General features: G+C 30.7%; 1 protein-coding gene across 1 annotated transcript; it reads right to left on the bottom strand.

Moving 5' to 3' along the window:
* Positions 1-820: 820 nt before the first annotated feature.
* Positions 821-2,697, bottom strand: LOC142538001 (gibberellin 2-beta-dioxygenase-like). The gene is made up of 3 exons (XM_075643451.1): positions 2,202-2,697; positions 1,437-1,794; positions 821-1,362 (listed from the first exon to the last, which is right to left on the bottom strand). The coding sequence occupies exons 1-3, from the start codon at positions 2,606-2,608 to the stop codon at positions 1,120-1,122; spliced, it is 1,008 nt and encodes a 335-aa protein (XP_075499566.1). The 5' UTR covers positions 2,609-2,697; the 3' UTR covers positions 821-1,119.
* Between the last annotated feature and the right edge of the window lie 10,926 nt (positions 2,698-13,623).

The following is a 13,623-nucleotide window of genomic DNA, read 5'->3' as shown; positions in this document are numbered from 1 at the left end:
AACTATATATCCAATCTTGTGTTTCATCCCTAATTAGATCAAAATAGTAAAAAATTAAAATTTAATAAACCAAAATCAAAGTCCGACGATTTAATAAACTAAACAAAAATCATGATAAGTTAGCGGACCAAAAAAAAAAAGTTCGCCGGTTTTAACATATGTAGTATATACACAATAGAATGTAGTTTCTTGAGGACATATACATCCTCGATGACTGTATATAGAGTGTATTTGTAATAAATTATTATTTTAAATAAATGATTAAATTTATTAATTGTAAAGAAATGTGGAAAAATCAAAAGGGATTGTGTTTGGAAACAAAACTTAAAAACCGAAAATCAGAAGTGAATATTGTTTATAAATAAATAATTGATACTAATACTAAATTATTATCAAAATACTATTATAAATAAAATAACGCAAAAACTTGTGTGAGACGATCTCACAGATCGTATTTTGTGAGACGAATTTTTATTTGGGTCATCCATAAAAAAATATTACTTTTTATGCTAAGAATATTACTTTTTATTGTGAATATCGATAGAGTTGATCCGTCTCACAGATAAAGATTTGTAAGACCATCTCACAAGATACCTATTCATAAAAGAATCAACATTCTACCGAAATTTTAATTAAATTGAACATGAGGTAACACATGATTTAAGTTTTAAAAATACACAAAAATAATAAGGGATTTTTTTAAGACAAAAACAAGAAGTGATTGCAAACCGTACCATATTGATCAATAAATAGATTAGAATAGAGATATAATTAGCGTGTATAGAACAGAACGATTAAGGTAACTTTTGCCGACAAGAACTGGTACAGATAACATTTCGCATTAACTAGCTTTGATCCTAAAAGGGTAGTTGCTACGAATACAATAATTTACCACCAAAAGAAAAAGGGGCAACCTATTTTTTTCCACCTAAGGCAAATCCATCGAGTCAAACCAAACCTTGAGAAATGAACATGTTTTTGGCCCATTCGATAGTCTATCAACAGACAAGATTACTACCATTTTTTTTTTCTTTAGTACACGAAGCATCTACATGACTCAAATCTAAGAACTTGGACAGAACACTGAACTAATTGATTGATGTATCAATGTTTGGCAGCCTATTTCTCGAAAGGCTTGAGCCTATCATCGCCCAGTCTTGTCTTGTAAGCTGAATTCTTGTACTCGGACCATGTGAACTCTTTGTACAAACTCTTTTCCCCATCTTCCATTAACGAGGATAAAGGTTCGATCTTTTCATTCAAATTTGGGCCCCCGAAGTATATCATCGACACTCTCGATTTCCAGTCATCGGCCAGCATAACTCTGTGCTTGACACTCCTAAACCTGCCATTACTCATCACCTGCAACACAAAACAAGATTATTTTCGACTTTTGGGACATCTTGAAATTATGTTATATATATATGTATGTATACCTGTAAAGAATCGCCAACATTGAAGAAGAATGAGGTGTTATCTGGAGGGACAGGTGCCCAAGTACCGTCTCTGAGACAGATTTCCAGGCCTGATGTATTGTTAGACCTTACAACGGATATGATTTGTGGGTCTGTGTGTTCTCCAAATCCAATCATATTCCTATCACTCAATGCTTGATTAAGCAGAGCTTCTGGACATGGCGGATAGTGATTTAGCCTGAAGCAAGAATCACTTCTCTTGTCTCTGATAAGCTTACTCAAAAAGTCCCGTGGCTGAATCTGTAGCGCATCGGCTATCATTTCAAGAACTTCACAGGCCATGTTTCTCACTGTGGAGACATACTCATTCACCAGGCTCCTGAGCGTTTTTTTTTTAAAATCAGATGTTAGTAAAATAAAAATAAATTTATTTGAGAATGCCAATTAGATTATAAATCAACTACGATGGTATTTGATGCATATGATTGTGTTCACAAGAAAAATCATAGAGTCTGAGCTGCGTAGCTGATATATAGAACCAATAATTGCTTTGTAATATGTCTAAGTCTAACTCACTATCTTACTCTTATCGTTTCATAAAACGTACGCTTTCACATGAATAGGAAAGAAAAAGACTATTTTTTATTGGATCAAAAACTCTCGCCCACACCAAGTGATGTCAAAAATCCACTCTATCTTCGGCAAAATTTGACACTTCTTTACCATGCAAAGACTATATAGTATCAAGAGTAAAGAAAACTAGACAAGACATAACATTCTTTTTACCGTAGAGTTTCTGAAATCCCTGGAAAAAAGGCGTTTGAATCCTGGGAAACGAGGTCAGGATTAATGCAGAAGAGAAGGTATTCAACCCAGCCCACGTCGCCATTGCGCCCAATCTTCTTGTTACCGTATCCAAAAGGGTTAGCAGGGCCTGACTTCTCCTTCTCAGACTGGGATAACTTGAAAAACTTAACCGCTTCGTTTTCTAATTTGGCCAAGAACTCCATTGAAATCCCGTGGTTGATGACTTTAAAGAAACCGAACTCTTTACAAGCCTCGACCATCTGGGTTTTCGCATCAGGTTTCAACAGGTCCACGACTGGAATCCCTGTGAAAATGTTGGACGTGGATTTGCATGTTTTGATTTGGGAAAGGTCATCAAGAATTAGCTGTGATAAAGCTGCTACCATGACTGCAAAATCGAGAAAAGAAAGGGAAAAACAGGGATCGAATTCGTAAATGCTAATGCATGGAAGAAAGATGAGAGCTTGAAAGGCGATGGAAACTATGGAGAGACATCTGGCTTTGTGCGTAAGCTTGCAAATTTATAGTATCGAGGTGGAGAATTCGGATTTGAATCCTCAGCTATTTTCAAAATTACGCTTTTTACACGGTGTGATCATCTCGTGACATCAAATTATATGAGAAAAATTTTAAAAATTATCAGATTAAACGAGATGATCATATTATCATCTCGTGTAAAAATTGCACAGCACTTCATGCTGTGTTTTTACCACAGCGGAAGATCCAAATCCGGAGAATTCCATGTCTAATATTTATTTAACAAAATAAATATATATTAATTAATAATAATGTTAAATAAAGTGCATTAAAAAATAAATAAATAGTACTAAATAACTAAGTAGACATTAGTTTAACAAAAATTATAAGGTAATTTCGCAATTTTTAAAGATTAGAAAATAGGAAAAGATGTAATATAGTTTCAATAATATAATCTCGTATACCTACAACAATTTTCAGAAATTAAGCCAAAAATAGAATCAATTCTCCTTTTTAGATATCCAGAATTTTCGTAATTTCGGATTTTCTGTACAAACAGGTAATGTCTTTTTCAAAATTTTCATTTCTGCAACTTGTTTCTTGTCCAATTTTTTTTCCTTAAAAAAAATAAAATTGGTTTTGACACATTAAATAATAGCCAACAGACATTTTCGACAGACATCGTTTAACAAATTAAAGAAAATTTCCAAATGAATCACATGACAATTGGTTGGCTTGCTCTGAATTCAGAGGTAAATATATGGTCGGGACAAATATTTTGAAAATATTTTAATAAAAGTGTTTTTTTTTTTAAAAAAATCAATTTGAAAATTGTTTTAAGAACATATATGTGTTTGAACAATTATTTTACAGTTAAAAATTAATATGTTTTGATATTCAATATTGTCTTCATTTTTAAAACAACAGAAAACACATTTTAATTATTTTTAAAAAATTAGAATTGGAGAACACATTTTAAAAATATTTTTCGAAAACATTTTACAAAAATTTTATACAAACATATACTTCAAGTTTTTTCTACTTTAAAACACTAAAAACGTTTTTTAAATATTTATTTAATAATATATATATATATAGACACATACCGAGAAGAAACCAGGCCTGTAAGCGAATTGACCGATAGTGTAAAACCAATATTATTTCCGTTGCATTAGAATTGGGAAAAAAAAATATAATAAATATATACGTATAAGTATTTTCAAGATTGAGAATTTGTACTTATGATTTTATCAATAATACCAAGAAATATTATTTTTTTAATAAATATAGATGTTAAGATTGGAATTTGGACCTAACTCAATCCCAAAAGCTAGCTCAAGGGGGGAAGATTGTCCAAGACCATATATACAGAACATCTGGAGCGTGAAGTTTACAAATGACCCAATTAGGGACAGAACAGGTGATTCAACTATGGCCAATCTAACACATAACGGTGGAACCTGAGATCTGATACCATGTTAAGATTGGAACTTGGACCTAACTCAACCTCAAATTCTAGCTCAAGTGAGGAGGATTGTCCAAGACCATATATACAACTCCCAGTTATTTTATCAAATCGATGCGGGACAATAAACAATAGACCAAATTAATTTGTTTCACGGGTATAAATAGGTGAGATTATTTGAATTGTTAATCATATAATATCTAATAAATTTGGTACAAAAAAAAGTCAATGGCAGCTAACTTCATATCCACATATATTGATTAAATTTAGAATGGTCCTCAAGTCGGTGTCAATATCGCAAACGAGCGGATAGGGATCCCCGAATAGGACTGAATATTGACTTACGTAATTTCGTTTGGTTTATTTATATAATAACAATAATTTTTTTAATAATCATTAATTGTTATATTAATATTAATTATATTATATAGAATAAATGTGGAACTTCGTCTACGCACAACTAGAGGACTTGATTGGTTTGTAACTCAATTGGTCAATTTCCTCCGTATGAAAGAATTATTAGCGATTGCTTCAAAAAAAATTATTAGCAATCAATTAGGGATGAAAGCATAAGAATTTGGAGTGGGTTTTTCTTTCAAGACTTTACGAATTTTTTGTTATAAAAAAATAATATTTTAAAAATAAAAAATAATACATTTTTATGAATAATTTAAATAAAATACTTAATTTATAAAATTGACCGTAAGAATGAATAAGTGAATTATTTTTAAAAAAGAATTGAGAATGATTTTTTTTTTAAAAAAAAATGTGGCTGTTTTCGTGTCAATCTATTCTGGGTTTCAAATATCAATATATGATCACTGCTTACGTGATGGGAAATTAATCATACAATTTTTGCCACGACGCCTGTCACCTTGTACTCAGATATACAAAATATATTAAATTATTAAAAAAATACACTGTTTTATATTTTGTTATGCGCCGGGATAAAAGAAAAACAATAAGGAATATATGGATTTAAATTTTAAATTCATTGTTTACACAAATAAACAAAATAAATCCAAACACAATAATTTTGCTAATCACAATGAATTTCACGTCGTCATTTGAAATTCATTATGATTAGTATAATTTTAATGTAAAAAAATAACAAAAGTATCTAATTTTTGTTGTTTAAGTTATTTAGTAATGAAAATAAATTCAACATTATATACGATATTTTCATGTTTGTATTTATTTATCATACATTCAACTTCTTGAATATGTTAAATATTAGCAAACCTAAATGTAATATTTTACAACTTTAGTGAGAGTATTCCTAATTTTAGAAGTTGTTAAAATTTATTTGATACATTTCGCATAATCCGAGGAAAATATAATTAGTTTTAGTTTTTGGTTTTTTTTTTTTATATGACAAATCGAACACTAAAGTTTAAAGAGAGAGTCAAAATGATTATGAAATCGTGATTGCGCGTGTGAACCAGATTCAATGTCCCTGGTTCGAAATGCTTAAATTAAGATGTGACTTTGCTCTCATAATTGTTTCTAACAAAAATTTGTGTGAAACGGTTTCACGGATCGTATTTTATGAGATAAATATCTTATTTGAGTCATACATGAAAAAATATTACTTTTTATACTAAGAGTATTACTTTTTATTGTGAATATCGATAAAGTTGACCCGTCTCACAGATAAAAATTCGTGAGAGCGTCTCACAAGAAACTTAGTCATTGTTTCATTACACTTTCACAATCATGGGTAATATTTACTTATCAATATCAAATTTCCTATAAATCATAAATACAAACTAATAAATAAATAAATATGTGTGTGTGTGTGAGAGAGAGATGTGAGCTCACAAAATTAAATTTCTGGGAAATTTTCATTGTTTTTTTCCTGGATGAATAAATGACGTGGCGATATCCTATTCGCTAATTATCCTTGGTGGTGTGTACATAATTGGTTCCCTTTTACTCATTCTCCCTCAATTATTTGAGAATGGGCTTGAAATGGACTGTTTTAATGACATCGGGCCCATCAATTATTGGCCCCCTTCAGATGCCGATTCAGCGTACGGAGTGAGTTTTTTGTAAGACGATCTCAGAATTTTATATTTATGATGTGAAAGGACTTGAATCATATTTATAAAAAGGAAAAAAGTAGTATTTTTCGTAAATTTGATCAGGCCGAAAATTTGTATAACATAATTGACCCGTGAGACGATATTATTTTGTGTAATTTATAATATGCTTAATGTTATTATTATTATTATTATATAAAAAAACATACCCTACATTCTAAATATCTTGCTCTCTTTCTATTATCATTTTTCAAATGCCAATAATTCTCAATCTACGCAAACTAATTTTTACGATACCATGCTTGTTAAATTATTCATGCAAAAACTAAAAATTCACGCATCAACAACACAAGTGAATCGATAATGAACTGAATTTTTTTTTTTATTTTTATTTTTGCTAAATGGATTTGATGACTCGATTGGTGACAATATATAAATACAAAAGCAACATTTTTCCAATTAATAGAAATAAAACAGATGACTCACATACAATGAATCAACATGTCACGGGAAAACATAGGAATTTACCAACCTTCTATATTATCTTAATTATATATATATATATATATATATATAAATTCGGCACACCCCTTTTGTACAGTCACATATACGGGGAGATGTTTGAGTTCGATATCATGTTGTAACAAAAATATGTCACGTCATCGAAAAAATATATTTTTTTTAAACAAAAGTTATACAGAAATTTTAAAATTTTTCGTCGCTCCATAAATTTTTTCGATATTAAAATTATCGAATATTCATATAATTTTCCTCATATCCAATATTCTTGAATTAAATCGTGGGCATGGTAGCCAGACGTCTCAAAAAGTTAAAATACGAATGTAGCAAAGTCGGACGGGCACTGAGATTCATGAGATCTACGCGACCATGAGCACTTTGTTGTCTATATATGAGACGATCACGTGGTTCTCGTGGGTTACATCTTGTGTCCCATGAGGATGTATATGTATCTTCCTAGGATTTTGAGATCCTCGGGGTTTTTTGTTGCTCCAAAAATTTTTGTTATTCACTGACAATTAACTGTCGGCAAATCATAATCATTATTTATGCTAAGAGAGCGATTGCAAAATGATATTTGTGTCGTTGTAGGCAGCTTTGATAAAATGACTAGAACTCGATCTTCCATAAATCAAAGAATTCAGAGGTCACTCTTAGTTTTTCTACTGCATCTGTGTGATAGTAAATGAAAAAATGTATATGTAATCATTTTCGTAGATCGGTGACAATTATGAAGTGATTTATGAATTATGACTCTTATAACAATTTTAATCATCTATTTTCGTAGATTGATGATGAATATAGAGTATTACGGGAGTCCATTATTCAATCGTGTTTATGCGGGGTTGGACCCTGAAAGTGACACTTTTTTAGGACGAACGTGTTGAATATTTCGATCAAAACATGTTGGATTTTTAGTTTCAAGTCAAACTTCTTTCTTAATTGAAGGTTTGTGATGTGTTGAGAGACTGGAAATTGGGATTTGGACAAGGTAGGCAGAATTCAATGGGAGGTGGATAGGGAAAAGGTGATGCGCGTTCCCGTTGGTATGGATACAAGGGACGAAAAGTTGATATGGCATTATGCTTCTAAAGGGGAATATATGGTTAAATCCGGATATCATTTGACTCAAGATTGTGATGAAAGAGACAGTAATGGATACCGATGTGGCTCCATTGTTGGAATTAAAAGACTTTGGGCACTAAAGATTCCTAGAAAAATCAAAATACGCATGTGAAGGATTTTGTTCATGCGCTTCATGTCCGACCGAACCAACCCGCTCGAGAGGGGATTGGATGTTATACTGGAATGCCCTCGATGTCGATCACAACGGGAAGATATCACACATGCATTCTGGTATTGCCGTTAAGGTTCAAAAAATCTGGAAATCGACAGTTCTTTGGCCGCTCCTTCGCAACTTCTAAGGGGGTTCTTTTGGGGATCTTTAGACAATATTGTGGATAAAGGTCAAAGAAAAGATAAAGAATCAACCTGGTGCTGATGTTATTGCCCTGGTAGAAGAATTGGGACATATTTCAGACTCCCGTTAGCACCGTTTTTTTGCACTCAAAGCGTAGCAGAAGTTTAAAAAAGTTTGTTTTGACATATAAAGTATTGCTTAAGCGTCGTTTAATTTAAAATATCATCATAATTTAAGCATTATGAACTTTTAATAAAACAATATATATAAAAAATAAAAATTACAAATAACAAAATTTTCCACTCATCCATTTTTTGGCAACTACCAGTTTTGTGAACTCCTTCAATAAAACATGCATTTTCACTATTCTAACTTAATTAGCAATCTAATTTTAATAATTTTCATCATATGGAATCAACTTATAAACTCTTTTATAACAATCTTTTTGATCTCCAACAAACTACAGTCGCTAAATTGAACTCCTTGAACTTGATTACCTCAACAAGAATACATAATCCAATACTTGTGTGACCCTTGATGGTTCAGGATACAGCTAGCCGTGGGTTCACAACTTCATGTGATTCAAAATAACATTTATTCTTATTCAGTATCATTATTTTCATCAACCCCTTGATGAAAAATGTCGGAATTCAAGTCTGATTTCACTTATCAGGCTAATGGTAAGAGCGTCTAGAAGCATCGTCTCATGATCTACAAGGTATCATTGATAGTGCATGCAAGAACCTTAAGTTATGGTTAACGTATCATACGGTCCCTTCAACTCATATATCTCGATCGAATTTGTAACCATTTGTATACCGAGAGTTGCAAATGAATTCGATAATGATGTTATATATCTTTGAATAATAACATAACAGTATGTGCAACTGAGGAATACCTTTCCAAAATGCACTTGTCTTACTCTTAACACATGTTCCTTGCACTATTAACTCATCAAATCACATAGAATATTTTCATTCATAGGCAAACAGTGAATCTCTGAATACAATACATTGGCTCCTACATATTTCGAAATTATACCCAACCTCGTCACCTGAAGACCTTCATTGAAGTCTCTAAAGGAATCAAAGTGTATGCTAGTACATAGATCATCTGTGTTGTCTCGGGTCAAATGACTAATGATGTACAACAATAACCTCAGACTATTTCCACTAGATAAGTAATAACCACTTTGACAGCCCGAAAGAGGGTTGTTCAGTATATCATCAAATGATAATTAATCTGTATGAATGGACATTTCATGTCCTAACCAATGAAATATGTGTTTACATCACATATATTAGCCTTAAACTCAATCAAATTTTCTCCTTATTTAAGGATGCTGATTCGACTAAGAATCTGTTTAGAATATACGGTACACTTCCTAATAAATTTCATATTCTTACGTTGCGAGACATAACTCATGGTACTTATTGTATATTTAAAGGCTTTATCTGTGCAGCTTGCATGTCTATACTAAAAAAATAATTGTCATAATCGGATAAAACCATAAATTATTATTAAAATAAATATATTTTTTAAATAAGAGTCAATAAAGTTCAAGTCACAAGTTGATTTGCTGGACACGGGGACGGAGCCATGATTCAAAATTACTTGGGCTGGCTCCGTCCCATACTGTATTTAATAAAATAAATAATTAACTAAAAAATTTAAAATAAAAAATATGTAAATATTGAGTTCATGAAAACATAGAATAAGAGTATTTAATACATTCAAAAACATGGAGCTAAAACACTGATGAAGTCGTGCTCTTCGATTCTTCTTGGAATAAAACTCATTAATTATTATATCGTTATCAATTTTTTCAACCAAATCTCGTTCGATGTAAATTACAATAGAATCTCTAAAAAACTATGCTTCCATCTTGTTACGAAGAGTTGTTTTAACAAGTTTTATTGATGAAAATGCTCGTTCCGTTGTTGCTGTAGAAACGAGACGAGTTAAAACAAGACGAATCAAACTGTTAATTAAATAAATATATCATATTCGATAAATAAGTAAACGACGTAGATAAAAATGTATAAATCACGTGTCAATCAAATCGTAGGTTCCTGACAATTAACCTTCGATTAATTCAGAAATAGTTGATAAATTCTGAAATCTTTCATGACCTGCAACATCAAGTTTGTAGTGATCTAATTGCATTCTCAAGTGATGCAAATCTTGTGAATCGAAATCAAGATAATAGAATTTCTCAACAAGTCGATAAATATGATCAACATTAAGAAGCTTAAAGTTTTCTTTAGGTTCCAAAGCGCAACTAAGTTTAAGAAGCTCAACTGTTTCATCATTAAATATATTATTAAGCTCTTCAACTTGAAAATTTATTGCAGTTGTAAATACATTAAATCGATAGTAGTACTCAACTGTGATTGAATCATTTTTTGACAAGAACGGCATGTACCCGATTTTAAAAACTAAAACCAAAATTCCAATTAAACAAATTTATTTTTTAAATTAATTCACCTCGATAAGTTATTTGGGTTGAAATCGATATTTTATTCATCCATAGACTGAATTGATGTATGACCTTATTTTAATTCCAAAAAGATTTTTCAAATTTTTTACTCTAAAGAATCATTACGGTCAAAAGCCAAAGTCAGTTCACTTCATTTTTTAAAACCAAAGGTTAAAAAAAATAATGATATTGACAAACATAACGGTAAAAAAAAATAATGATATTGACAAACATCAAAGAATAATGCGGACATTAATAGAAAACAAAAAGCTTGATACATCATTTATCATTATGCACAAAATTCAAATAATTGATAAATCATATAATATAACATACTATGATTCACATGAAAAATTTGCGCAATTTCTCAAAATCATTACTTTATTTTTCTCAAAATCAATTCTTATAAACATACACTAGTTCATACTAAAAAAATTAAAATTCTATAAAATTTTTAATATTAATAGAATTTCGCTGAAGGACGATGTCTCCCTGGGAAGTTTTCTCCGCTCCTAGCAAAGCTTGTAGTTGTCCAAGGAGTTGCGACAGCAATACACCACGGATGGGACAAATGTATTGTTGAATCAGACGCTATCAACGCTCTTCATTCCATTCGAACAATTTCCACCTTCTCCATGGATGATCCTATTGTTAATGTCGTCTCTACTCCAATGCACATGATCGATCCTACGTTGAAGCATTATCGTAGATGCGTAACTAAGTGGCTCATGAACTAGCTACTTGTAGCTTGCATACCGAAAGAAACATAATGTTTTTTAATACGAACACTATATTCATATGCAGTTGTATATAATGGTTTGATGAATTAAATTTGGAATGCGTTATAGAGAGAGCGGGTTTGTCATCCCCATCTCCGTCCCTGGATTACCGAATTGGGCTAAAAGGCATGAGCCCACTAGTAAAAAAACGAATATTGGTTCTGCCCACTTACATATTTGGCCCAAATTTTTCTTTGATATTGCACGAAAGCCCAGTTCCAATGATCCATACTTTTCTATTGGATTGTGTGGAATTGGCCCTGTGGGTGAGGGCGAGTTTGGCTCGGCTTCCCATTATTAAGCAGCATTTATTTATATTGGGTCTTCCACCGAAGATAGTCCAACATTCAGAATTAGCTTTAGAAAAATGAAGCTGAATTTAGACTTTGAAAATTATATTAGAACATGGTAAGTAAGTATCTAAAGTTATGTATCTGGTGAAAATAATAAATTATATATAATAAAAAAATCATTTAATATTGTAAAAAATTATTAAATTGTATTGAAAGTTGAATATTTCTATGTAAATATTGATAATAAAAAAATATAATATAATTAAGAAGTTATCATGATATAATAAAAAATAAATTTAAAGTACTTTTGAGGGAATAGCTAAATTAGAAAAGTGATTTTCAACAAATTTAAAAGTTAATCCAAATCTTATATTTATTATAAAAAAAATAAAATTTTAAAGGATATTTTGTAGCGAGAAAACATAATTTTTCTGTAATTTAGGCTTTTTGGTATGAAAATCAGAAGCTTGGATTTTATGATGTAGCTTTAATTTTACTGGTTTTTAAGAATATGAAACATTGTTTCCAGTCAATTTTTTTTCCCTGTAATTTTACCAAAATTTTAAATAGAATTATAAATATTGGGCATATGCATCTACTTCTACCTTTACCAAACTTAATTCAATAATGTTAGACCTCACATATGCTCGAAAATAGCGTGTTTTTTTCAAAAAAAAAGGAAAAAAATAATGTGTTTCGTTAATCGAAATTAATACGAAATGGTTTGCTCACTCGTAAAAAAAAAAAACAACAAAATCCACCATATCATCTCCATCCCGTAAGAACTACGAGATTACCCTAAGAACTTCTACAACATTCATATTTTACAGACATGCTATAAAACTTTGTTCAATAAGTAGAATGCAATTAGCTGTCTGTTCCCAAGTCGGGGAAGGACAATCACTCATTCTTAAACCAATGATATTTAGAATTAAATACCATTTTATGTCAACATATGTTCGTAAAAAAATAGATTATTTCTAGCTATGGTTTTGACTCAAATTACCATACGAAACTCAAATCATCTTTCGAGAATATCCGGAAAGATTGAATAGGAAGTTCATTTTCATGATTATACCACTTATTGCCACTCCATCCATGCTTCACTTATACGCCACAATAACGTAGCTTTTTGATTCCATCTCCCACTCTTCTTTTTGGCCTTTTGGAATGGAAGTACTTGATTCGTAAAGTTTATTGATTCTTTTTAGTGACATAGAGTTGATATAACATTGATATAAAATATTGAAAAAATATATTTATAATTTTTTTTTTATAACATAAAGTTGATAGGACACTGACCTAACGTAGAATTGAAATTGTCATTTGTCTAAACTATTTTTGATAGATGGTTAATTAGTTAAATTTAAATATTTAACAATTACAAAAACTTCTGTGAAACCGTCTCACAGTCGTATTTTGTGAGACGGATATCTTATTTGGGTCATCCATGAAAAATTATTATTTTTATCCTAAGAGTATTATTTTTTATTTTGAATATCGGTAGGGTTGACTCGTCTCACAGATAAAGTTTTGTGAGATCGTATCACAAGACACGTACTCTTTAACAATCGATCAATTGTTTTGAGTTTACTTTGCTTTGCCTGTGCAATATCATCGTGTGAGAGATATATATTTATATACACCAATTATTCTAAAGATAATCGTTTCCAGTTTGAAGAAAACTTCATGCGTTTTATTCTAATTTTATTTTAATAAATGATATATTATATACTATTTGATTTGCCAAAAAAATGACTCAAAACTTTCCATCTTTTCCAAATTTAAATTTCTCCTATCCATAATATATTATTATTTATTTTGTTAAAAATTAAAGCAAAAATTTGTGTGAGACGGTGTCACGAGTCGTATTTTGTGAGATGGATCTCTTATTTGGGTCATCCATGAAAAAATATTAATTTTTATG

The sequence above is a fragment of the Primulina tabacum genome, chromosome 2 (genome assembly GCF_025594145.1).
Source record: "Primulina tabacum isolate GXHZ01 chromosome 2, ASM2559414v2, whole genome shotgun sequence".
NCBI lineage: Eukaryota > Viridiplantae > Streptophyta > Magnoliopsida > Lamiales > Gesneriaceae > Primulina > Primulina tabacum.
This window is presented reverse-complemented; position numbering and strand designations above follow the sequence as displayed.

Coding starts and splice junctions, on each gene's coding strand:
- LOC142538001 (XM_075643451.1), bottom strand. CDS start 2,608: ATGGTAGCAGCTTTATCACAGCTAATTCTTGATGACCTTTCCCAAATC. Junction 1,795..2,201: donor GGGATTTCAGAAACTCTACG/GTAAAAAGAATG, acceptor AAAAACGCTCAG/GAGCCTGGTGAATGAGTATG. Junction 1,363..1,436: donor ATGTTGGCGATTCTTTACAG/GTATACATACAT, acceptor TTTGTGTTGCAG/GTGATGAGTAATGGCAGGTT.